The sequence below is a fragment of the Oxyura jamaicensis genome, chromosome 20 (assembly GCF_011077185.1).
Source record: "Oxyura jamaicensis isolate SHBP4307 breed ruddy duck chromosome 20, BPBGC_Ojam_1.0, whole genome shotgun sequence".
NCBI classification, from domain to species: Eukaryota; Metazoa; Chordata; class Aves; order Anseriformes; family Anatidae; genus Oxyura; species Oxyura jamaicensis.
The window spans coordinates 6,190,473-6,217,588 of NC_048912.1; the positions used below are offsets into that span (position 1 = coordinate 6,190,473).

The window sequence follows — 27,116 nt, forward strand, 5'->3', positions numbered from 1 at the left end:
CTGAGGCACGCTGCCCCGCAGGTCACCTTGAAAGGATATCTTGTCATCGGGGCTGGACTGTCGGTCTCGTACGTGAGCATTTTTGCCAACTCAGGTTTAACTTTATGCCCCTTCAGCCTTTCCTGCATACATCTATCGGCTGAACTTGTGCGTGAGCTGAGAGGCATTATGCATCGTGGGTTTCACCTGCTGAAGCGTTTTTCAGTTCTTGAAGTGGGAGGAACAAAGCATCTATTATGTTATCGATGGAGAGAGAGCGTCCAAACCATGTGAGGAAGAATGTACTGACAGAGGGAGGGAGATTACTTTCTTCTGCTTGAAATGCATGGAGAGATGTAGCCAAAATCTGCAGGATGGGAGATTCCCTGCTGTTCTACCACCTGGAAGGTGACAGCAAGATAATAGTGTTTTCCCTGCACTGGGAAAGCATGGCTCCCGGATATTATTGGGAGCATAATTGTGCAAACTGTAAATCTTAATTCCTGCTGAAAATTAATGAGACGTAGCAGGTGCTTTTGAAAAATTGACCCAAGGAATAAAAAGCAACAACAAATCTGGTATTTCCTAGGAATTAAGGAAAGACAAACATTTAGGATTGGAGCTTTTTTGTTTTGTTTCTTTGGAGGAGAGGGAGTGAGAAATCAATCTTCTCCACTTTTTTTTTCAGTTACCATTTAGTAATTCACTTCTAAAACAAGTAGGAAATCAGACTGCCTTATTTTTTATGATGAGAAGCATTGGAGTTGTAAAGTTCCAGCCTTCTACTTAGTAATCTGCACCATTTTTGAAGGAGAAGAAAGGTGAAAGCAGTTAATCAAATAATGAAAACCAGATAAAGTCATGGAAGCAAGACAAAAATGCAGCCCTTGTAATTAGGCTGCAGTCTCTGTCTCTACTCCTTCTCTTCCCAGCAAAGCTAAAACAGAGGACTTGGCTTGTACCAGCCCTGCCTAGGGCTCTGTGTTGGCATATGCATATGTTTAGGAAGATCTAGTGGTTTCAGCTTGTATTTGGCCTCGAGCCAGCTATCAGTAAAAATTGAGAAGATCATTACATGGGGTTGTTGCAGGGAGAATAATTTCTAGATCTGCCTGTGTCCTCTCGAACAAACTTTCTTTGCAATTTCTTACTCCCTCAAAGTATCTTATTTCTTTCATTGTAGGATCTGCGAGGTATTTCCTACGGGCAGGAGTCCCATCTTTTGTTTCTTACCTGCTTCCTTCTGCAGGGCTCCTAGCTCATTAGTTCCTCCACTGATTGGAGACGCAGAGCTTGTTCTCGCAACCAGGTCATCTTTTTCCCCAAGCTGTATTCTATTGGTGGTATGTCCTTTCTGAAGTGTACCAACGGCCTCCCAGGGCTCACATAACCTCATACAGGCTGCTGCCGTTATGGGGCAAATTCTCTGCTCCTCCTTGTTCACATTCCAACTGAAAACTCTCCAGGCAGACTCCCATGACAAAGTCCGATGCCTCCAGAGTAGAGATGGAAATGCTGATGGTCCTGAGATGTCTTTAGTGTGATGTGAGGAGGGAGTTGCAAAACCATTTAGAGCAGCCTGAGAGATGCTTTAAATTATGCCCAAGCAGCAGAGGCCCAAGCTTTGGAAAGAATCTCCTTCATCTCTTGCTGGTGCCTTCTGGCCTTTCAGCTGTGCTAAGCAGAGCTGTGGAGTGGTTGCATGTGCCCACAACACCATGGTGGTTTCCTGTTTCAGCCTTTCAAAATACCATCCATCAAGCTGCTATCTGGTTCTCATCACAGCCAGCATCCAGAGCGCCTTGCTGGCTCAGTCTGTGCTGGGCTCTGCTTGGGCACTGCACTTGCACCTTCTTTTACTACATTGCTGGAGAGACAAGGGACTGCCCCCTGTACTGATCCTCAGCTCATGTTGGTGGATTTTGAGCTGGGGTCTGGCATCACTGCCTTCAGAACTTCATTGTAAACGAAAATGTGATTTGTAAATTACCCCAACACCTTGACCAAAAATTTGAAACTTTAAAATGTTTAATTTGGCATTCCAAGCTCCAGAGTGACTGCAGTAGGCTTTTATTCTTTTTTCTTCCTAAACATTCCTGAAAAGAAAAGGCTCTGTTCTTGGCAGAGATTAAGTGGGCCAACTTTAAGGGCTAAATACGTTTCTTTGAGTAGGGGATTCTAATGGAAAAGCTGAGCACCAAATTCACACAAGGTTCTTAATTATAGAAGCCAAAAGCTCTTCCAGATGTCTGTCAGCCCAGCATGCTAGATGCTGCCATCACTGGTTTTAATAAAAGCTCATATTCAGCAAATTTACTACTGATTTACTGTATATTACTTAAGCCAGAAAACGTTTTTGCTCTAAAAAGCAAGCAAATGAAGTCCTGATATTTCCATCGGTTGCACTCCAGCATGTCATTCACTGTGCTAGCATCCCATCCACGTCCCATTATTGTACAGAAGATTTTCTGTAGATTGCCACAATTAAAACTGGAATTTCAGGAACTCCCGTGAAGAAGTACATGAGCAACAAATTCATATGAACAAACTGGTAAATGGTGCATGCAAAGCAAGCAAAGCCGCTAACAATGCAAACGTGTACATGACGTGCACGGCCAGACAGGCTTTTCTCTGGAAAACTACCTGTTTGTACCTGCAACTAATACACACCCTAAAGAAAAATGGAAGCTGGGGAAGAAAAAAAAAAAGTTTTAAAACAAATACAGGGAAGGGTGACTTTGAATATGAAAGTGATCAGAGCAAAACAAAGAAAAAAGGCATGAGAGATTAGCTAATGAAATCTCTGAACAATGATGTAATTAAAGTGCATTAATCATTATAAAAGATCATTTCCCTTTAAACATCTGCTCCCATTCGCTTGGCAACAGTCTGGGCAGTGTCATGAGTGATGGGGTTTGGGATTGTGCTGAAGGGCATGTGTTACCTGAGGAGCAACATGCAACATCCCCAGCCTGACAGGAGCTGGAATGGCAGTGCTTAGCCTAGATTCAGGTGATAGCGTTAAGGAAATCAGGAAAAAAATCAGACATTGTTTACAGGGAAAAGGAAAGCCTGCTATGAATCTGAACCCTGCTTTTCAAGCAGTGCAAGCAAAATTTCATTTTGGTGCCAATGGATTTGAATAAAGTAATTCCCCTGGGAAAAGAAGCCCTGTGCACCTGCTGCTTTCGGGGGGAGCCTTAGGAACCACAGGGGCTCATAGGAGAGACCTTGTTCCTGCCCCAGGAGAAATAAGGCCCACCACATCCTTCCTGACTCCTTCCTCTGTTGCACCCTTGCTGTGCAGGCAAAAAAAAAAAAAAAAAGCCATTTCAGGAAAATCTCCTTTTCCTCAGGCTCAGGCAAAGTGTACAGAAGGGCCGCAGGCATTCCTAGCTGCCTGCTAGCCTGCAGCTCGGGGCATCCCCTGCCACCCCTCTTCTGAGGCTGCTTGTGGAACTGCTGCGTGGGCTTCAGTGCAGCCACTGCCTGCAGGTGCTGCTTTGGAGCTTACCTTACCACGGTGCTGCTAGGGCTGAGTGACGTTGCTGACGGGCTGTGTTTTGTGTAGGATCAGTTTGGGGGGGGGGGGGGGGGGGGGGCACACTTTTTTTCTGGTTGTAAATTATATTGCTTAGGGAGAGTTTTTTAAAGCGAGGGACAGTTTTAGTATCCTTGTACAAATCTGAAGCCTCATTGCATTTTCACGCGTTTGGTAGCTTGGGCGGTGATTGCAGGCACGGCTGGTGTCCCATGTGCACCTGTGTCTGTATTTCTGCCCTGCTCTACCTTGGTGTCTGTGTCCGACAGGAGTTGTGCTGCTCTTGCAGGGACACGCCTGAAGGTGGAGCACTTTGAGGGGCTCTAGCACCAAAGAGCCAGCAGTGCAGCAACGCTTATTTTTACACCAGTATTGCTTTCTTAGCAAATCTACATGGCACGGCAGCTGGGGAGTGTGCATCACAAGTGCTGGATCCAGAACACTGTATTTCTACCCATTTCCACCATTTCTGGTCATTCACTGCTGACTTGAGGTCTCCTTCATGGCAGGTAATCAGGCAACCTTTGCCAACCTCTGGGCTTGATGTTACACTGATGGCAAAAATGCTCATGCCTGCATGGATTTCTAAGGGAGGCAGACAAGGCGAGTCCAGATTCTGTTTGGAGAAAGGAGGAGGGCTGGGGCTGTGCACTTGTACATGCTTATGTCACTTTGTTCCCCTTTTTGGCAATTCTGCAAATTCCCAGAGGATGGGTGCAGAGTGTCTTCCCAGCTGGTAGGTAGGGGAATTGAAAATGAACTCAGCATTGATCTTTGCTGTTCAGTTACAGGTAAAATATTTCATCTGATCTGTGCCTGTTAATAACAATACTTACCCTCCCTCATGGGAACGTGCAGTCTTTATAAAAGTGATTGGAGAAGTTCAGATAAAAAGTACATAGTTCTCTGATTGTCAAAACTGGTAAAGTCATACACTGGTATTTAAACAAACAAACAAACAAAAAAATCAAAGCAAATGTCCTCCCTTCTTACAGAACTGCCTAGATTACTGCTGCAGAGATCCAGTGTCAAGAGTTTGGATTTCTCTGCTGTTGTCTTCAATTTCATGATGGTTTAGGTGTGCTGTGCAGTAAGTGCTGTGCATTGCTACTGGTGCGTTGCTGCTGTTGCTGTCTTCGTAGCCCAGTTAGGTCCTGCCTGAGAGCAGGGATGTGCCAGCTGCCCATACAGGCAGCATGTTCAGTGCTACCAGAACGGGGAGCCCCTGCAGGTTGCCAGGATCTGCTCACCACCATATCCCCTCTTTCCCATTTGCTCTTGCCTATTCTAAGATCACATTTGTGCTTTTTGAGGACCTGCTTGATATGGCTGTGGAAAGTGAAGAACATAGCATCTTTGAGCCCTTTTCAGATACGTTTTCATGGCATTGTGTGCGTTTTAGAGGAGAAGGAAGGAGGGAAGGATGGAAGGAAAACTGGCAACTTTAGCTTTAGCTTTTCTTTGGCTGGTGGGTTCTTCGTAGTTCCAACTGCAGCCACTGGCTGCGCAGTAAACAAGGGCAGAACCTTGTGGGAGTAAAGGTGCCTAGGAGTCTGGACCTGCGTAAACACCATCATGTATCATGCAGATAAATAACACACCGTTTCCTTACTGTACTCACCTAGATGTCTTTACCCAGTCTTGCAAACATAGGTATGCAGATCTGACTGCTACATTTTGGTACCCATCAAAAACATCCAACACTTCAAAGGAAGCAAGCAGCTCTGTTCTAAGCAGGTTTCTCTGGAGCCTCCTTCCAAAAAACTGCACAGGTGGAGTTAGGCACATATATCTGAAGCTGTGCTATTGAGATGAATAGGTGTGTTCACGTGTATGGGGTCTGAAAGAATGAGTTGTTCAGTCTTTTTTCTTGAACTCTTTGTGATGCATAGTTTGTAGGCTTTCATTATTTTGTAAGCCATGCATGCCCGCAAATAACTACATTTTTATTTGGAATCTCAAGTGCTATATGACATAGGTTGTTCACTTTAAATTTTCAGTTAAATCAGGTGAGGTTTTTTATGTGAAAGGGACTGTCCTGGTGTCACTGCCACCTAATGGTCAAGACTTTGTAGCTGGGATCAGTTTTCCAGGGTAGGTCCGGTAGATAGAAGGATTAGCCCAGACACCTAAATCTCTCCTATCACAGGTACCAGCCTTCTTATCTGGTAAAAATACACAGTGCTGCTAACTGCCCGCAGATTCATTTTCAGCCCTGAGCAGTCTGTTCTAGAACCTCACTGGACACTGGTGTGTGCATCTTTGTTCTGCTAGCATGTAAGAAAGAAGGAAATTTAATTTTTGGATGGCAAAATCCAGAAAGAAAGGGAAAGCATTAATCAGATGGGTGTAATCTCCAAGGGAAGAAGTAGTTCATTGCAATTCAGCATTTCCCTTTGATGAAAACTTTAGTGAATGTTATTATGTGGAATTTATATGAAGCCTGGGTTTAGGTAATCAGCTTTAATATTTATACTCTTAGGGAAAAAAATTGAATCATTAGTAAGCATGCATAATTAATGAATAAATTATATTTTTCCTTTGTTTTCCTTCAGGTATAAGGAAATGCTAGATCTAGTGATATCACCCAGCCTGACTGTAAATAGAGAGTGCCCTGACAGATTGAAGCTTAACCTTTCTAACATTTATGCCACGGCTCCAGATGACATAGAAGGTAGGCTGCCTCTTTTGCTTACTGTTTGTTAGCTTTAGCATAATGTGTATGTATATATAAAAGGAGAGCTGGCCACGTGCATGGCCTCCACTTGTGATAATTAATTCTGCCGTGTAGCGAGCAATTGAGATTTTAAATTGAGAATATTTGTAGCTAGTCCAGTTGTGGCTGAATTCTTTAGTTCAGAAAAGGTTTGAATGCAGACAGAATTGAAATGTTTTACATGTATAGAAGTCGTTTTATTGTAGGTGTAAACACATGCACGCATGTATGTTCACTGGCATAATCACAGGTATAAAATGTGTTTTGTGTAGAGCTGGTACTTTTGGTCTAGACCCTACTGGAGCCCCAGCCCCAGAGGTGGCTTGAACACGAGCCCTGTGCTTTGGTGGCTGTGCTGCTGTCGGTGGGGTGTGGAGCGCAGGGGCTCCCAGGCCCAACAACACATTGTGCAGCCAAAAAAACATGTTGCCAAAGCAGCCCTGTGCCCCACTTTGCATCACTCTGAGATCATTGCTATCATCTCCAAACGGTTTGTCCTGCTGATCTCTGGTCTGAAGTTTCACATTTGGCAGGTACCAAGGACAAATTCTTTCAGTGGCTGAGGCTCTGATGAAAATCTCTCTTTTCTCTTCCTCCTCCTCTTCCTCCTTCTCCTCCCCCCCATCATGCTGTTCAGTGAAGGAAACAGAATGTTAAATCTGCTAAAAAAATTATTGGCAAGTGATGCAGCTGAACTAGTTCTTGCTAGTACAATCCCAGCTATTGTTTGCTGCGGTCAGGATCTGTCAGCCTTCCTGTTGGAGCAGAGTTAGCAAAATGCCCTGACTATTATGTTTTAGTAGTAGGTTTAACCCTTCATTTATAGGCTCTTAGAAGCCAAGGAGGTGTTTTGCTTGCATGTTTGCTAAGGCATTAGAAATTGTGTGATTAAAGCACGAACATCATGACTGCCTATTTACAAGAGCAGCCGAAGGGATAAGAATCTAAAGGAAACATCCTTTTAAACGTATGTGTTTGCAGAAAAGATTAGAGCTAGAAATGATTTTTAAATACATCATTTTGTAAACTCCTTGGTGCAGGAACTATTTGTTATTATGCAATATAAATAAAAGCCAACAGAACACTTGTACCACAGATCAGCAATCTGTGAGTGACAGCTCATGTTGATAAGTTTCTTACAGAAATAATACAGTATTTTTTCTACAGAATGATCCCCTGTGCTACCATGATTATGTTCTTTTCATTGAAAATACTTATTGTTAATTTGGAAAACAGGAAAATACCTGTGTTTTTGTCAAATCTCAGACTGCCAGAGCTTTTAGTGTGATAAATGCACACAAGTATATGCTCTGTATTACACATACAGTTTTAATTTTAGCAAGTCTAGTTGCAATATTTATTTACGTAGATGTCTACTTAGATGCCTAGCTTGCTATTTTCATGGGTGCTCATCATGATGTGCAATTGTATTAGTATAATTTTCAATTACACATTTTGCCTGTAGATGTACACGTTTGGATAGAAACAAGTAGCTTCAGCCTACCTTTTCCGACAGTGGCATATTGAATATTCACACACAGTAGATCCCTGTTTGGCATTCTTGGCACATGTATTTACTCTGTATTTATCGCTTTCAAAATTAAAAAATCTGAAGATACTGTATTTCTGAAATAGAAAAGAAATTGAGCTTAAGCTCAAACTGCCTGTTCTGCTGTTTTTCAAATGTAAAAAGCATTATATATAACACTTTTTTTTTTTTTTTTTTTTTTTTTTGGTAATGAGCCTCAGATTGGTAGAAATTATACAGATTCTGTTTTCACAATCTAAAACCCTAATTTTCTAAACTGTTTTCTTTCAGGTAAGTCAAAGCAAATTTTTCACAGTGAGTATGAAGGTGAGTCAGGTAAGCCCAGCTTTGGATTTAAAAGCAGTCTTTTTCTATACCTGGTATTCCTGTATCTATAGTATAAACGTTTATATACATTTATATAATACTATCTTTTGCCTTACTATGTTTTATTCTGCTTTATTTATTTTTTTAAAAAACAAAACATCTCTGCCTCTTGCTAGGGAGATAGGTTACTGCTAGCCATATTGTAGACCTAGAGAACTAGGGCAGAGATACTGGTGGGTTTTACTTTTCTCAGGTGCTTCTGGAATACCGGAGCATAGAGTCTTTATGGTTTTGTTACTGCCCATAGCATGGGCATGGCACAGAAAAGCATTCAGAGAGGGGATACCAAAGAGTGGGTGATAGAAGTCTATTTTATCACAGCAGATGCACTGGGATGGGTTTGTTCCTTTTCTTCTTAATATCCAGAGAGAAGAGAGTGAAGCAGGCATCCAGCATGGCACTAGGAAAGATGTTAGAGTCCAGTGCATGGGCTAGTGGGCAGATGGGGTCAATGTGCAGCACAGATAGACGTCCTCAAGTTGGATTTTTCTCTTAGAAATAATAGTAGGCACCAGTGTCAATGCAGTCATGCCCAGCTCACTCCAAAACCTGTTCCCCGTGGTCATCATTGCCTTTGTTACCAGAACCTTTTTTCCTAAACTAACTCAACACTGCAGTAACATTTCTGATCTATTCTAACCTAAGAGTGGTTATTAAACACTGCAGTTATCCCAGAGAAAGAAAAAGGAGTACACAGATATATTTTTTTCTAATTTTGTTTATTTTTAATTAAGTGATCTTTCAAGTTTGTGGGAAAAAGGGCCTCTTTTTTGGAGAAAGTGTGTGTTCTAGGTATTTTCATCTTTTATTGAAATATAATTATTTCTGAGAAAATGCATCTCTTTTTCAGTTTTATTGTTACATATAGAAACATTACACAAATTAACATTCTAAAAAGACAATAATATCTTGTAATAAATATTATTTTGTTAAAACTTATGTACTTCCATTGGGATTTTTCTATTTGTTCAGTTCTATAAGTGAGCAAAGATAAAAATGCATTTAACTTCAATTTACATTTTTTTTTTGTCAGATTAAATGTCTCTCTTTTTAAAACTATTTTGATGTAATTTTCATGTTACAATGTAGAATGACAAAGCCATGTAAAAAATTGTGACAGAAGCTTGTGGAGGAAACAACAATTTAAAAAGAGTTAAACCAGGAAGACTGAATATTTCATATGCAAGCATGTCAAAGCTTTTTGGAAATTCTCTGCAGGTTTATGGCATAACAAGTTACTCAAACCCAAAGGACTACTTGCATGTATTTAGACCTTATGTGTATTTGCATATTTCATTAAATAAAACATACTTTAAATGTTTAATTTACCAACTTACAAACTGCTGAACAAATGAAGTGATTCTGTCTTGGACAACTTTGTGCTGAGGATAACGCTTCTGTAGCACTGTGGGTACATCCACCTCGATGCATGGGACAGCACTGTGGATGTTTTGTGTCTGGCAGTGGCAATGTGCAGGCAGGGGGGACACTGCAGGAGTCTCCCTTTCCATCCAGCGTGTGCTCCTGCATCAGAGATCTTCTTTTCTGCCTGAGTTGGGGCAGAATTTCCTATCCCATGTAAGAAATTAGATGATAGATGCCAGCACCTCATGTGGAGGGCAGTGGTGCAGTAGTCAGCAGAGAACATAAAGGTTGATGTTCTTCTCCCCGGAGAAATTCTTTGCAATTAGTTTAGTGTGTTGATTGACGCAGCCAGCAGATAAAAAGCCAGCAGATAAAAATAAAAATTCTCGAAAAATTCAAGAATGAGGAGATTTACAGTGTTGTGGTTTTTATATTTATTTTGGCTTTACATGTTTTAACTAGCATTTTAAAGAAAGTCAGTCATGATCTAGGAGAGTATAAAAAATAAAATAAAAAAGCAAGGGAACAAAAAGTGCAGTGATCTTAAATAATTTCAGTGATCGTAGCAGACACTTTTGTAGCCTTTAGCATGATTCATCCTACCAAAGACCAACTTCATGACTGGTACCAGTCCCATGCGAAGAAGAAAACGATAACTCAGTCAATCAGTAGCACCCTCAGTGAGAAACTAAAGATATATTTATTTGTTAAGTGGAGAATAAGTTTATCTGCTTCAGCTCTTTGGAGATTCACTCCAAAACAATGTCTCCTAATTACTGTATATTGTTCTCAAACTACCAGTTGTAAAAACGATGGTATCATCTTGGCTGTAGAACAGAACATGATGAAAATCTAAGACCCTTTAATTTTATTTTTTTTCCAGGCAACAGCAAAGCAGCTCCACATTGTCCTCTCCATCTGTACTCCACAAAGTGAGTGTTTCTGCCAAGTGCTGTGATTTTAAAAATGATGTTTTGCTGAACAGCCATTTTTTGAGGACTTCTGTCACCTTAAAATACATTTGTCTTAAGCCTATCCACCTGTTTCTCTGCACGTCTCAGGCCCAGTGAAGTAACCAGTTCCCCTAATCTTGTTAGATATGGAGTGAAAGAAGGTTTGAGGTACTGTGTACTGTACATTTGTATCCCTGGGAATCCAAACCTTATCATTTTGAATGTTGCTTTGTTTGTTGGTGGCCATAGAGGAATATGTTAAAATGTCAGAAGTTTCCCATGACACTTGGTTGTTTGGCAGACTCAACATGAAACATGGCAATCAGAGTACAGAGTTGTTTGTTTGTTTTAACTTGCATGCATTTTGCAGAGTTGAAAAAGTCTCAGTGCATATAGGTAGCTTTATCTTAATAGTTTATATGAGGAGCCATATACTGAAACAAACTTTGGCCCCAGTCTAGTAAACTCTGAGCTCCAAAATATTCATCATTGTTGTAATATATTGTTAGTATTTTATCAAAATGTCTAGAAACATTTTACATGTACTCTAGAAGATCACGTATAATAACTATTGCCTTATGCCTTCTGTTTTCTTGCTCTCAATAGACATTATCCCCATATAGTGACAGTCTCATCTTTCCCAACAATGGCAACATATGGACAGACTCAGTACAGTGCGGGAATCCAACAGGCTGCTGCGTACACTGCCTACCCTGCTCCCGGGCAGCCCTATGGCATACCCTCCTACAGTGAGTACTTGGATACCATGTTACACTTGAAGACATCTTCCTCTTGCTCTTAGAAAAATATATTTGAAGATTTAAGGTTTAGAATGAAAGGTCATTTCTGTTTCATCAGTGTTCTCTTCTTAGGCTTGGAGGAAAATCTGACTTTGTTAGAAATGGTAGGATTACTTTGAATTATCTATCAACCCTTTGATATCCTTGGATATGGTCTTACAAACTAGGTAAGGTTGGAGCTGGTCAGTAACAGGATAGGAGACGGGATGAAAAACACAGGTGCAGTGGGATGTGCTACTTGTAGTAGTAGCTTGTGAGTGTTCCCATGACTCACTGCTAAGACAGTCTCTTGTAGTAAATAAGATATTTAGGTAAAATATATTTTTCCTTCTTTTATTCCTTCTGGGGTTTCAATGGTAAAAGCTATGTTAGGAAAAAAATCTGTATACTATTACAGAAGTACCAAAGCACAGAGCAAAGTAAGACGTGTGAAAAGATAGGAAGTACTACAGTTTTGGAAGACAGTCTATGTTTCAATGGATGGTTATTAGCTGTAAGTGCTGTGAGCCTTTCTAACCCTGGTCAGCTTTGTTCCCTGCGTTCCTGCACAGCCTTGCAAGCAGCTGTGGGGAGATGATGCTGGGCCAGGAGCAGCTGGGGGGTTCAGGCAGAGAACTAACTAAACCAGCGCTCCCGTTGGTGGAAAGCCTGGCAAACCAAGTGTTAAGAGTGTCTTCAAGCTGTGCATGTAAATACCAAGTTCTTGAGGCAATTGGAAAGTTCTTTCCGCTCCTGAAGACCAAAGAGATATTACCCTTGCTTAGGCACAGTTCTTTAACAGAAAGCTTTGGGCTCCTTATTCCCTGCTGATTCCATGAGTGCTGAGTCTTGCAGCATTAAAATGGCTTCATAAGTTCCTTTTCTACTCCTGGTTTCTCTTGTGCTCTTAAACACCTTTGTTTGCTTGGCAAATACAGTATTATTTCCCAACAAGAAGCTTTTATAGAGCTATTGATAAGGCTTTTACCAAAGGGAAATTCAGTGCAACAGTCTGGAAGGCCAGGGAAATGGGCTTGGCAGAGACAAAGCTCTACCAGGATGATAAGAGGAATGTTTTGAGACCCTTTCCTGGAGCTACTTGTGTGTTTGCATCATCTGGCTGATTTCCAAGAAAAACTCTGAACAGTTGTCCTGTTAGAGCAGGTGAAAGTAGAGCCATTTGCTACTGCCTTGAGTCTTTAGGGCATACATACATGTGTCAGGCCCATATGCTGCTTATAAATCCTGCGGATGACCTCTTAGCATCCTTGAGCAGTGATTTCCCTCCCCCAACCCATACACCCTCTCTAAGATACTTGACACAGCATATGAAAAACTCCACCTGGCTGACAACCAAGAACAATGAAGCAGTATTGTTTTTAGGCACAAAAATAAAACTCGGCCAGTTTCTAGACAAAACAGAACATTGTGTGGAAATTAATTTGGTGCTAAGTTATTTCACTGTCTGACAACAATTTTTAGACTTCCAAAAAGGCCCATTTGCTGAAGATTAATTGTAGCCAGGGTAGGTTGAGTGTTTGCATGCGGAGTGCTGATGTAATTGAAAATCATGGGATGTTATGAAAAGAGGCTTCTCTACATACACTTGCAAATCCTCCTGCTCCCCCAGCAGTAATGGACCCAGACGCTTGCACCAAAATATGTTCACTCACTATCCAAATAAACTTCCTGCATTTCACAGTGCAGCATTGTCATGTTGTTGCTAACTAGTACTCAAATTGCATTGCAGTTATTCTCACCTAAAGCTAAAAGAAGTGATTTTACTAGAGAAGACATAATCTGGGAGAAATTATTCCCAACCTGAGCAAATGCAGACTTGTTACTTCTAAGAGTCATTAAGCAAGAAAACAGCATGCTTCATGAAAGGCACACAGATCTGACTTGTCTTTTGGCAAGTTTGCCTGCAAGTGCTAAAAGACAACAGCGGCCTGGGAAGTTTATAAATCCAAAGCCAGAATATCAACAGGTTCTTTGTTTATCCCCCGTACTCAGGATGTGTCCAATGGTCATTTTTGGTTTTGTGCAAATAGCCATGCAAAGGAGGGGGAGGATCACACCCAAAGGGTGCATAATAAGACATACCTTTCAGCTGTTTATTTTAATAATACAGCTGTAGAATCACGGCAGCATCTCGGAAGAAAATATCAGCCCCCTTCACTACAAGCAAAGCTTTCCTCTTGCAGTGCTTAATTCAGCTGGGGCCGCTCCCCCTGTCAATTGCCAGTTTAATTGCCCAATTTTAGTAATGAAAAGATTTTGTGGCTTCAGGGCTTCTCTTCCTGAATTGTATGTTATATCTATCTGAATAGGTGATAACCCCTCCTGTATGACCTGTTAATAAATATTATACTACCAAAGCTGAAAATATAATGTAAGTGGAAGATAATAACTCTATTGAGAACAGAAGTCTTGAGCTTAGTTTGCTGCAGGCCCTGTTGTTTTATTAATTGTTGCTTGCATCTGATAACTGTTCAGAAAGTTCTTGAGTCAATGAGTTTAAGTAATTCTAAAACAAAACTGTCCATAAATTGTTTTTGAAAACAATGTTATTCATGGTTGCTCCTCTATCTTAGCAAAAGTTCATTCAGGTGTGCATACAGGATGTAGCTGACTCAACCATTTGTGGTAAATGTACTTGACTGTATCACTTGAGAGCTGTTTGAGTAATGTCGATTTTTTTTTCTAAAAAGCTAGAAATTACAGGAAAAAAACAAAAGAGTTCATTAGTTTAAAATCTATCTGAAATATTCTGAATTCCTAAACTCACATTTTTATACCTTTATGTGACAAACACTCATGTTCTGTTCTTGGTTTCTACGATATGTTCCAAAGGCATCAAAACAGAGGACAGCCTGAGCCATTCCCCGGGACAGAGTGGGTTTCTTAGCTATGGATCCAGCTTCAGTACCCCGACTGCTGGACAAGCACCATACACCTACCAGATGCATGGTAAGTACAGCTTGTTGCCTTGTGGGATGTGCTATGAGAAGTCACAATAATACAAACCTTATTGGATCAGTTCATTTCCTTTTGCAATTAGAATGAAAAGATTAGGTATAGGCAGTCAGGGAAGGAGAGACGGTAAGTCTGTAGAGGTCTGTTGTGCTCATCAAGGAATTAATTTCTGACAGAAGTACTGGATTTAGCACTTGTGTACCCTAGCAAAACTTTGCATATGACCAATATAAGCTTTGCTTTTCTACAGAGTCTGTTCTTGTTTGTTTGTTTGTTTTGCTTGTTTGTTTTGTTGTTGTTTTGTTCTTTTTAAAATTAATTTTGTGATTGCCTCCTTGGGATTCTTGGGTTAGTGTGAATTCCTGTATTCTGATTGGAAACAAAACAAAAGTGGTTTTACACTTCATGCCAGTAGTAATGGTGGTATTATGCTTCTCCGCAGTGCTGATCTCAACAATCTGCTGCATGGTAAAACTGCTTTATATTATCACCACTAAAGTTAAAAAAAAAAAAAAAAGATAGCTTCATATTATTTTTTTTGACTGTTAACACATAACCAATGCCTGCTAAGATACATCTACCTGTTTTATCTCCTGAAGTACCAACATCATTGAATAACTACAGGCTGTTGAGGTGAAATTCAGAAAAGCAAAGCTGAAAGTGGCTGTTTTTTCCCAAGGTTCCTGAGCTGAGACTTAATAAGTTTAGAATAGCTGTTTTATTACTGTCAAAATAATAACTGGTTATAAAATAGAGAATTGGATTTCCTTGTGGCATCGGTGACTGTGCCTTGTGCTTGGAGCTTTCTAACACTCTGTTTTGTTGTACAACCAGGAAGGCCAAAATACACTTTATTCCTAAAAATAAAACTTATTTTTCATCATTCCATTTCAGAAGCTGTACAAAACACCAGATTTCATGAGAGTCAGTGTTGATTTGCCAACTCCAATAAAGTCTTGAAAGGGTTTAAATCTGAATTGCCAAAAAGAGTGAAGTAAATGAAAATGGTGAAATTTCATTTTGTGATTCACTTGAACTCATTTTTAGCATGGAATTTGGTTTCTTTGGGCATTTTGGTGCTGCTGGTCAGAAACCTGAAGTGCGTATGGGAGGTTTCTGTTATCTTAGCTATAGTAACGTGTTTTTTTTCCTCCAGTGTGTTTTGTTCCTGATCTTTGTGAATTATGTTTGTTTGTTTATATATTTTCTTGAAACTTGCCAAGTCATTACACATGAATCAGAGGAGGAGTATTAAGATTTGGATAAACTCTGTGAAATCTGAACTTAAAACACTGTCCAGGGAATTCTTCAAGGAGTCAACAGTTGCATTAGAAGAACCATAGCATAACCATTTCAGCTTTATCAATCATTTTACACACAAAAAAGAATAATGACTATGTTCTGAGAAATAGATCATGTCCTTAAAATGTCACTCCATCTCTGTCCTTCCTCCTTGAGTCCCATAAGAGTGCAGTTTCGTTCCTCACTTGTAGGTCTCTTACTCTGAGTCCGCTTTGATATTTGTATTGAATTTGACTAGTAAAATGCAAGGATTAGACTTTTGTCTTCTTCTAATCCTCAGCATGTGTGTATTTGAAAGTGCCTTGCATTGAACATGAATTGCCTTGAGTGCATGAATTGAACCAAGCATTAAATAAACAATTCCAAGAGATTAAAATGCAAATATTCTTGCTGTTTCTTAGCAAATACCTTCATTACAGCTGATGACATAACAGTAACACAAATGAACATGCCTCAGGTAGTTAAAACTTGCCCAATTTAGGTTCTGGTGACTTGGAAGACTTTCCTGCTGTGACTACATGTATTCAGTCTGCCTAGTTTAAAAGCAGCTCAGGTACAACTGCAGCAGCTCTGCCAGCAGCAGTGCGAGCTTGTCTGTACAAAATGCACATGAGAGGCTGATCCGCTCCAAGATCCAACTGCTGGAGGGAAGGCAAGTGCATTCTGCCTTGTCTTTGTCCTTGCCTCAAAGACTTTCCAAGGGTTGAAAACCACAGAAGAATTATATGACTTGTCCAAGTTCATGTGGAAGCCATGGCAAGGAGAAAGATCAAGTCTCTTACTTTGCTTTTTAATATTGCTGGGGGCCTTTTTTAAAAAAACTCCGGGCAAAGTGTCCTTCTGTGTCACTACACTTAGCTATCCCCCACGTAATGAGGAAAGGAAGGAGAAAATTGTATTTCTTCTCAACCCTGAATGTGAAAGGTGGAGACACGCATGTGCTTTGGTTTTAAATCTGAGAGCAAATAAAATCCTAAATAGTTACATAAACCAGGAAACAAGGTAAAATCCATTTCATTCCAGAAATTATTTAGGAAAGCTAAAGACTGAGAGGTTACCTTTGGCTGAGACTTCATGTACTAGTTTTGTCAAAGCACACATCTCTAACACTGAGGTGGTTTTTGTGGCTTAGATTCCATGTAGGACGTGTTGGAGACACCTGAGTTGAATGTGTCACCAAAAAACAAACCAAAAAGACACGGGGCTGTGGTTTTCTTAATGTTGATTCCTACAAGCTCTATCCATCATACTCCAACTAGGAGTTCAGTTTTTGGCTTCTGTTTTGCTTCTTGAATGTCTCATTTTGAGATTGTGTTACACCGTCAGCAGTGGAAGTCCTCTCTCTTTGGTAAAGCTGACTTGCAGTTATCAGCAGTTGGAGCTGCTGGAGTGTTGCAGCTCATTTGCTGCTTTGTCAGTGAGCTGAAGTGTCATGTATATGCCCTACTGGAGCAACAGCAGTTGTGCTGTAGCCTGACTAGCTACTTTATGGTGGGATACTAATGGTTGTTGCACCACTTTTGACAGAAGTATGGGCATTTTCTTTTCCTGCCTTGGAAGACCAGTGTATTCGTGTCTAGATTTCCGGTGTTGGTTTTGTGTTTTTCTTTTGTTTCCCCAGAATGCAGCTCCCACATGTGCTTTGTGTTAGCTTAGAAGAATCTGAGCTGTTTGGGAAGGCAAACTCTTGACTCATTTGGGACTGAAATGTTTAAGATGGCCCCTTTGCTCAATCAGGAGGTTTGGACAAACAAGTTTTGTGCATCAGAACTTGAAAATCTTACACTTGCAAAGAATACTGACATAACTGCGTGTGTTGTGCCAAAGCAGACTGGGAGGAACTTCATGCATGTTTGTATGAGCATGAATGTGCCCGAGGTACCTTCATATAATGTTTCTTAGGGCAACGCTGTGGAGTTAGATATTTTTATTCTGATTTTTATGTCATTTCAGCCAGGGGAAAACAAATGAAAACAGTATCTGCAAGTGGCAGGTGCTTACTCCAAGGCAAAGGGAGCAGAAGTAAATGTTTCTTCCTGTTGTAAACAAATATTTCAGCCCTTCTTCTCCTTGCTCATGCAGGGGAACAGTCTGAATCTCCCTGACCATACAGTTTATTTACGTTATTGAGTGGTGGTGAAAGGTTTGAGTGAGAAGCTAGGAGCCTTCCTGTGCTGAGTGCTACTGAGGAATGTGCACTCTGTGCTTTCCCACGCTGCAGCACCTGGGGGCAGGGAGGCAATTGTTCCATCTCCTTAACCCAATCCAGCAACTCTCCATGCCACCCAAACTCCAGGACTGTTGGGACTTCAGCCAAGTTCACATCAGTCCTATTGGCCACCCCATTACTGGCCCCAGGCAGGAACTCTTACTGATGTGATAAAACAGCTGAAAGTGCAAATTTTTATTGAAATACTTTCATAAAATCAAATTTCAGGGGGACTTGAAGAGTCAAGCTCTTAACCCTCACCTCAAGGACAAAATATTTATTATGTCATGTCAAAAGAGAGAAGGGATCTCGAAGAGGCTGACATGTGCAGTGGATCAGTAAGGAAAGTAATCTCCAGGAGTGCCTGCTGCTTAGTTTTGTATTTTAAAGTGTGAGGAAAAAATGATTTTTTTCAAGCTTAGATCTGCGAGTGTTTTAAGACAGCAGTAGCTCAAGTACCTCTAAGTGAAATAACTTTGACTGATGTTGGCCTCTCCTGAGCACCAGCTCCCAGAGCAACACAGTGAGGCTGTCTGCAGGCAGGCGTGGGTGGCCAGGCCATGAATCTTGAGCAGCTTCTGCAGGCTATGAAATCCTCTCAGTCCCCTCATTTATGAATTACATGGCCAGGAAATAGGTGTGCTATGCAGTCACGGACTAATGACCTTTTGGGTGACAAATACTTTGTCTCATAAGGCTCCAGGACAAATGTTCTCCTTCAGTAAGTGCCAAGGTAGTTGGAGCTGGTTGGTTTGCTCTCATGTTTCTTTGGAACCAGCACAAGCTCTGGCTGGGATTTGTGTGCCAGGGCCTCACCTCCCTGATGGCTGTTGTCAGTAACGTGCCACTTCTGAAGCCAGATTCTGCTCTCCCTTCAATCTGTCCGTTTTCATTACAAACACAGATGATGCAGATGCAATGTAGTGTTCAGCTTTACATTTTGAATTGCTGTTTCCACCTGTATCCTGGTTCTTTAGCAAGACCAGAATACACTGAAAAGTAATAATGAGGATAAAACATTCTTTCAGTCACTAAGTGGTAAAGAAAAAAAAATAAAAAACTATTTTGTGGACAGCCAGAAGGGGAAATCTATTTTCATGCTCCCATAGCATGAAAATAAATTAAATGTGGAAGGGCTTATAAGCCAAATAGCTAATGCAGTATGTCACACAGACATATAAATATAAAAGATGAGGTTGGCAAGTTCCATAGTCGACAAAAATGACATGAAATTGTGTCGCAAACGTACTATAGATTAAAATAATGATTTTAATTGCCGTGTAGCAGAGTGGATATGATAGTATTTTGGCAGACTGAGTAACATTCAAAAAGACTGAAATCTAGTGTTATTTACTCTGAAGGAGGGACGATATTCTTTTTAATCAGTGCTGTTTACAGCGTTGATTCAGGCCATTAGTGTATTTACAAAAATAATATTTGATAATGAAGCTAAGATTTTTGCAATGTGCGTATGACCAGCTGAGGGATGCCACTTATTTCCAGAGCCATGAATCAGAAGAAAAAATATCAGTTTGAATTAGATCTTTCTGTCTTTAAAATAATACATTTGTAATGCTGGGGGAAAAAAGTGTTGCTTCTATATGCCATTTCCTAACGGATCCTTAAGTAAGTACACAACTGCGGCACTGACTCCTTGAACAACACCATAGGCTAGATATTAGAAATATATTTATTTACTTTTTAACACACATTTTTCTAAGTTTGCATGTTATGAAAATTTAGCAGTTCAGTGGTTTGCTCAGACCTTTGGTAAAATTATTATTCAGTAGTAGAAATGGAATACAAGACATAAAGATTATATTCAGCCTCTGTCCCAAAGAGTTTACTGTCTAAACTGGTAATTGAGGAAAATGGTTCTTGTTGGGCAGGGGCCCAAATAAGCTAATGACATGCACCCACTCTCTTCTCTGGCTTCACTGCATTAATGGTAACAGCACAAACAGACTAGAGTTGCAGTAGGGCAAACTTTTGTACTTCAGCCAAGCATAATCTTACCCAAATGGTTCCCTACCTCAAAGAAAGGGAAGAGCAGGGCTCTCTAAACCAGCACTCTGTGGTTGAATCACTGGTGTGTATCTGTCTGTGATACTATGTCTGCTCGAGCTGATTAAGATTAGTAAAACCATACACTACCACAGCTTATGATAATTATTACTTTCCTTTTGTTTTCATAGGGCTGTAAATAGCTGGTCAGAACATGAAAAAAATGTTCCAATTAAAATGTGTCTTGTTTGGATTGGGTTGCTGTTTTTTTTGTTTCGTTTTTGGAACACCTCTCAGACTCCCCCCCCCCCCCCTTTTTTTTACAGCAACCCTCAGAGATATTTTTTATGCATCTACTCTCTAGCCATTGTGCATATTACAGACAACCTTACCTAGTTTTATAACACCTCATGGGTATTTATCCTTGGTTACTGGAGGAGATTCTTGATGCTGCAAACTGTTGCTTTGGATTTGCGTAGGCAGTAGGTTCTTCATCCAGCATCATCTCTCATCCCTCTGCGTGCTGTTCTCTTCCTGATATGTCTTCCTGTCCCTTGGATTGTGAACAAAGAACAAACTAGGGTTATAGTCCCATGAATATTAGCCCAACAACCTTTTACTCATTTGGAAAGAATATTTTTGGACTTCACGTTAGTGTAACAGAACGGAATCTGGCCCTCCATAGGAGCAAATGAATTATCAAATGCTTAAGGAAATCTTTGGAATGTAATAAACTTGTCATTTAATCAGCTATGTGAAATACTATGAGAAAATTGTGCCCGTGTGTTAGCTAATACAAAAAACCATAAGCTATGTAGAGAGAGCAATAGCAGCCAGCTTACAGAGCATTTCCTGTGGTCACATGAGCATGTGTTACCCCCTCATTGCACATCAGGCCATCTCTTCCCAGCTTGTCATTAATTCCTAGACAATGCCTTGCTCTTCAGTTAAAATGACAGCTGGTATGAAACTATGAAATTGCACAACAGTTAAAACTGTGCAGATACTGCAGATACTGTTGTTGGGCAGGAAAAGATTTGACCTTTTTTTTTTTTAATAGCCAAATTCATCTACCCACAAAATACTTTTTACATTACAAAGGAAAATTCAGTTACGTAACTGGGATAAATTTCCTTTGCCAGGGAATTGCAAAGTAGTATTGAGTTCAGTACAGACATAAATTTGGGGCCAAAGACCTACGCAGTGAAATTCTTTGCTACTGCTGAGCATTTGTTTTCTTTGTAGCGTCTGTTCTGATCAGCTGTCAAGTAACGAATGAATAGAAAGTGACATATATTTTGTGCAATGCTGATTTGAAATGGACTAATCATGGATGTTGCTTATGTTTGTGGAATGAATTGCTTACGCTTGAGACAAAGTAAAATCTGAATATTTAACCGATTGAAATGTTTTATTATGCTTGAAACATTTTGGCCCTTGTCAGTATCTGGATACTCTTTTCAAAGAGATGCCTGAATTTCTTGCACTTGTGTGCAAGTTTGTGTGTTACATAGTTAATGTGAGCACATAAATATCTATTTGGCATGAACAGTTAGTTCTACATGCATGAATTTTGCAAAGGTAGCAACATGTTTAATTTTAAGCTTGATTCTTTTAAATATTTAGTGATGAAATATGCAAGAAGGGTAAATCTCAATTTACACTTGAGAAATGTGGATCACACTTTGGCATACAGATAGTGAACCCATAAGTCCCAGAAAATGAAGGAGACGGAGAAAATATTCTCAGCAAACTGTCAATCAGATGCCTTAGATTCATAAAATTAAAACCTCGGTAGCAAATGAGTAGCCTCTTTCAAATGCTTCTGCTTCGCAGCTGGTTTGCATTAGTTGCAGTCTGAAACTATGGCAGCAAAGCTGTCCTCTGCTCCATGGTGAGTTCAGCGGGGAGAGGCCTCTCTTCAGGAGGGGTCAGACCTCACTTTTTACAGTGTAAATACAAGTTTCCCCAGAATAACAGCACAGTCTCCCTTTCAAAGATTTCTAAACACCAGGGGCTGACCATGCTACATTTACTTTGTTTAAAAAACAGCTATCTTACAGGAGAGGGAACTCGTGGGGAGAGGCAAAGGTGTTGACAGTGATGCACTGTAAGCTTCAAGGATCTGTGCTACTGAGACCCCAGGAGAAAGCCCTGCCTTAACTTTGCCTATTTACTGCTTTTTTGGTGCTTCTCTTCAGAAGCCTTACATTAGTAAGGTTCACCACAGAAAATTCCGGGGGTGTCTTGTAGAAAACATCAGAAAGACTGTTCCGGGCCTGATATCCATAGCATCTAGCTGCCTGTCTGGGTGTTGATGTTGAAATGAAAAGTGTGAGTGCTTCCCAGTGATCATGGTGAACACCGTACGTCATCACTGCATAGACTGGCCAGGCCATATACTAGGCAAAAAGGTGTCTGCATGGATTGGACAGGCTTTAAGGCAAAAAGAAATCTTAAAGTTTAGCTGTAACCAAGATAATGTGACTATGAGAGATTTCCAAGATTATGGTCCTGAGCAATAGCCAGAAAGGTATGCGTAGTCATTAAGAAAGGAGGGCTTAAGAAGTGGCAATTAAAACATCTATTTTAGCTGTTTTGAACTTTAGGTAATAATTTGACTTCTGCAAGGAGACCTGCAAAACAAAAGCCAAGATTTAAATTTATCCTAGAAAGGTCTCCTTGTTCCTGGATCTGTGTTCTCCTTTTTCCGTATTAATATTTTGTAGATGCCTTTACAGCTGAACAGATTGGAAAAAATATGAATAATGAAACGGTCAAACATTACACTAAAACCCTTTTACATGAGGCTGTGCTGAGATTTCTATTGAGACCTCAGTTAGAGACCAGACGGGTGCATGTATTTCAAAGGAAACAATACATCTTTGCTATAATGAGATCTTAAATCACAGTTTTGACATCTCATACAAGTGAGAGAGCTATATAGCTAATAAGAAGTGGATGAGAAAAAGGGAACATTTTTCATATCTTAGTGGAGGTTTGGTAGCTAAGAGGTGGCATATGTGTTTGAATCAGCTTATATTTGCAGTTAACATTTCTGCTTTAAAAATAATTAAGCAATTTTAAAATTATTGTTCTCTTTCATATAGATGCAACATCAGCATAGAAAATAGTTGAATTAAAGAGATGTTTGGGTGTTGTGGAGACTTCTCTTTATGGATTGTATTTTCTTCATTTTTGTAGGTCAAAAAATCATCAGATGGTAACAGCTTGGGAAATTATGAACTTGGCCTTGATTATTCAGTTATAATGCAGTTCGCATGGAATACAGAAGCTTCACTGAATAATTGATTTGGAACACCTAATAGTATTTTATTGAAAATATCTACAAGGCAATAGAAGAGCTAGTATAAAATTACATATGAAATTTACATTAATTAGCGTACCTGCATAGGCAAGCACTTGAAAGTTAGGAAACGTGATTCATGATACCGGTGCAGTATTGGTACTGCTTTTTGTTTTACCTCCTTTCCAAGCACCATGTGAGATAATGCTCTAAATAGAGCCTTAAAAAATAGAGCACAACCATATAATCAAAGACTGTGTTGATGTTTGCGGACAAATAGGGTCTGACACTGCTTCACTTAGCACAGGCTTTGCAAATCAGGACTTTCTTAACGGCTGTGTTGGCATCAGATAACCATCTTGCATGTTGGTTGTTTGTTTCTTTACATGTAATTTGGATACACTTCCTATTTGTATTGGCAGGGTTCAAATACTGCAATTTATGCTCTACAGTGTTGTGACCTGTAGAACTACAAGAATACCTGCACTGTCTGAAGAAGAGTCCAAGAGCTCACTGAGAATTATTAAGGATAAAAAGAAGAGGACATACATTTGGCTTAAAAAGTCTGTATCTGGCAGAGTATTGAAGCTCATGAGGCAGTACCAGGCAGATCATTCTGCTTTTGTCTTGTTTTTCATACCTTTCTCTGAGCATCATCTGTTGGCTTCTTTTTTTTTTTTTTTTTTTTTTTTACCTTCCCAGAGGTATTGCAGTACTGAAGCAGTGCACAGAGGGGCTGGAAAAGCCTTGTGGCAATTGTCTGGCTCTAGGAAGCGGTCAGTAAAGTTACCATGATCCTAAACGATGGGTCTGGGAGAGGAAACATGCTGTCCAGCTTCCTCTTTTCTTGTCTCTTGGTATTTATAGAGATTTGTCATGCTCAAGGGGAAGGGAATTGCTAGATACACAGCTATGCTCACAGACCAGGTTTTTACCTCAGTTACATGACAGCAGAAGTTGTAGAGCCTGTTTGATTTTAATGGTGACCTGGGAACTCATAACCACTAAACAGAATAGGAGGTGTCAAATCCAGCTTTCCTTTATCATGTCCAGTTATCTGTCAGTGGGGCTGCAGCAGAGTTGTGCCCCGCATCAAACCTGCAGCAGGAGGAATTGTTAATCTTTGGAGTCCCCCAGATAAAGTCAGTTTTGCTGATTGCTTATTTCAGCAAGGGATTGCACAGAAACAATCTACCTTATTGTTCAAAGGATGTTCACTTTTTAGCCTAAAACACTTCCTTGCAATTTGTTCTTGAAGACAATCCAATGTGATTTCCTTCTGGAGCTGCAGCATCATTGGATTGGAGTGGTTAAAAGGAACGCTTTCTCAAAAAAAAAAAATATGATAAAACTGAATTGCTTTCCCAGGGCTCAGATCCTGAGAGTGAACGTAAACCATCCCAGCACTTTCAACACCATTGTTGAGCTGGATTAAGCTCTACAGGTGACCAGGCTCCAAAGCACGGTAAAAGCCAGGCCTGTACAAGTGGCTTGGTTATCGCTCGTTAAAGCTCTTTGAGGCTCTGTGCCTTGGGTGCTCCCAGGAGCAGGCAGCAAGGGAAGAGCTCTGACACAGAAAAACTGTACTGCGAACTGTGTTTTATACCAGCATTCGAAGTGCCCACAAACACCTGGTCAGGTTAGCTGGAGTGGATGGGATTGTAGTGGGAGAAGGGGCATATTTTAAATGGGCTGCGTGCCAGGGAGTATTATCTGCAGGAGGTGTTTGTATGCTCCTGGGAGCAATATTCTTTAATAGACACTGCTGATGTCAAGTGCTATAACATGGTAGAGCTGAGCTTTCATCTAGGTTAATATAGTGTGCTCTTCCCCATACTGTCTGAGCCCATCCAGACAGAAATACAAGACTGTTTTTGGGGAAGGGTTCATGATGCCTAATGGCAAACAGTTGAGCAATATGCTGCAAAGTACATATGGGTTGAGTTTTTCTTCTCCTTTAACAGGTCAGATAGTCTTGAAATACCTCCACAGCTGACAGCCATGCAACATTTTATGAGTTTTCTTGCCCAATAAATGCAGGCAGATGTTGTAGGATTTGGAACATTACAAGGCACTGGAGTATAGTTGGTAGGAGGTAATTTTGAGGAGTGCTTAACCTCTTGCTAAAAAAGTAGCAGCTTGGAGAAGGCAATATTTACTACAGGAAACATTAGCTTGTCAGAGAGCTAAAGCACTGCAAGGAACCTTTTTGAATGACCATGCAAATCTTCATCCAGATGTTCTTCATGGCGTAAAGTAATGCACACTCTGCTGGGAGTTAGACTAAGGCCTTTCCTTGCCTTGCTCATAGTCAACATTGTTTCCTTTAGGAAAACAGCTTGCTAATGTAAGATTATACAAGCCGTTATAGGCAAGCTTGTGAAATACCATGCAATTCAACTGAACCCTGTAGGCATTTATTTTATTAGTGCTAAGTGATCAAATAATCCTTTGAGAGAACTCCCCCTAAAACCGCTGTGTGATTCATCTCCGAGTTAGAGGAAGCACTTCAATCTAAACGTCGTCGTTCTTTTTCAGGCATATTCAGAAGGGCCCATGGCAGCTCTCCTCCAGACCCCCTTGTCTCAGTCCAGCTTGCCATGTTCTGAGTCGCAAATAGTGCTGGCTACCCAGGGAACTGTGATAAGGCCCTGCTGTCCACCTTAGCTGAACCTGGCTGTCTCCTCTGGTTTTTGAGTATCTTATTGAATACTGGAAGTACAAACCATCTGTTCTTGAAATATAGTGGATTATTCTTATCTGAGCAGCACAGGAGACTGAGACAATACCTTTCTGATGACAGGGCCCCTCTGACCTGTGTAATGCAAGAACACAAACTAATTTTCAGGCTTGCTGTGGTATTGATCCAAACTACACCAGAGGTCCATTCTATCTCTGCAATCACAAATCTCAAAGACACCAATAATCCTGTGTTGTACTGTGTATTCATAAGCTGAAATAAAACTTTTTTTTAGCCGTGCCAGAGTTTAGTTCTGAAGATACTGAAAATGACTGCAAATATTCCCTTATTTTCCTTACTTGCCCTTGCCTGAAAGGGAGAGGAAGAAATACAGCCTGTAGCTGCAGCAATGGGAAGAGCAAAAGGGAGAGTCTGAGTAGAAGGAGAAGCCGGTGTGAAAATTTTTGCAGTAGCAATGCATACACCGTTGAAAATTATCTTTGACCATGGTATAGATTTGAAAAATATTTGAATTAAAAATGGAATGAGGGAAACATAGCAAATGAAATCCATCTGTATGAATGCATAACATCAATCAGCTCACAAAGAGTTTCTCTATAAATATTGCCCTTGGACACTCATAGAAGGAAGGGCCACATCTACTTATCAAGAAGCCATGGCACTGAATATGTACAGCATATGCATGGCTTTTATGCGGTGTCTTTTCATGCAAGTGTGTTTGTGATATACTTACTTTAAAGGGAAAGTTTTTGGTACCATACATCTGAAGAGCTGTTCTTCTCCAGAATCCAGATTGTTTTATTACCAGCTAAATGTTCTTTAAGCTACCTGTGAATGAGGGCATTGTGACATTTAGCAACTGGTTTGATTGAACACAGATGTGAACCATATTCCATATGGAGAAGATGCAAAAGCAGAGATCGTAGGCTTGTTTCTGATTTGCAAGCAGGAATTTGAATGCAATTACTCGACTTTGAGCTACCAAGATAGTTAGAAACAAATTACTCACTTGCTCATCTACGGTGTGTTGCAAATGTAAAATCAGCTGCAGTTTGAGACAGTGTGCTGTCTTCAGAAGTCAGGAAAATATGCCAACGTATGGCCATGAAATATGCCAATGAAAGGAAAACTCCTGTAAAAATGGGTGGTATCCATTCAGAAATGGGAAGGGGAGAAGCATTTATGTACACTGCTTACCCAGCAGCTTCCTAGAAGTGCCCCACTGAACATAACTGCTGCTTTTCTAGTGTCATTCCAAACTACCTCTGAATATTGCAATGCTATTATCTAGGAAGGCATTTGAAATTAAAAAAAAAAATGGGAACAGAGATGAATTGCTAATGCCACTGTGTAAGGTTTGTTTTCCAGT

General features: G+C 40.4%; 1 protein-coding gene across 4 annotated transcripts in view; it reads left to right on the forward strand.

Annotated features, from left to right (window-relative positions):
* Nucleotides 1–6,075: 6,075 nt before the first annotated feature.
* EYA2 (EYA transcriptional coactivator and phosphatase 2) overlaps nt 6,076–27,116 on the forward strand; it is a 57,699-nt gene continuing 36,658 nt past the window's right edge. For 3 of the 4 annotated variants that reach the window (XM_035344205.1, XM_035344203.1, XM_035344206.1), the window contains exons 1-5: nt 6,076–6,194; nt 8,056–8,100; nt 10,400–10,448; nt 11,076–11,218; nt 14,102–14,218. In XM_035344205.1, coding sequence (XP_035200096.1) covers nt 6,086–6,194; nt 8,056–8,100; nt 10,400–10,448; nt 11,076–11,218; nt 14,102–14,218 — 463 coding nt within the window. In that variant the 5' untranslated portion in view covers nt 6,076–6,085. The remainder of the gene's footprint in view (nt 6,195–8,055; nt 8,101–10,399; nt 10,449–11,075; nt 11,219–14,101; nt 14,219–27,116) is intronic. The other variant, XM_035344204.1, reaches the window with a different exon arrangement.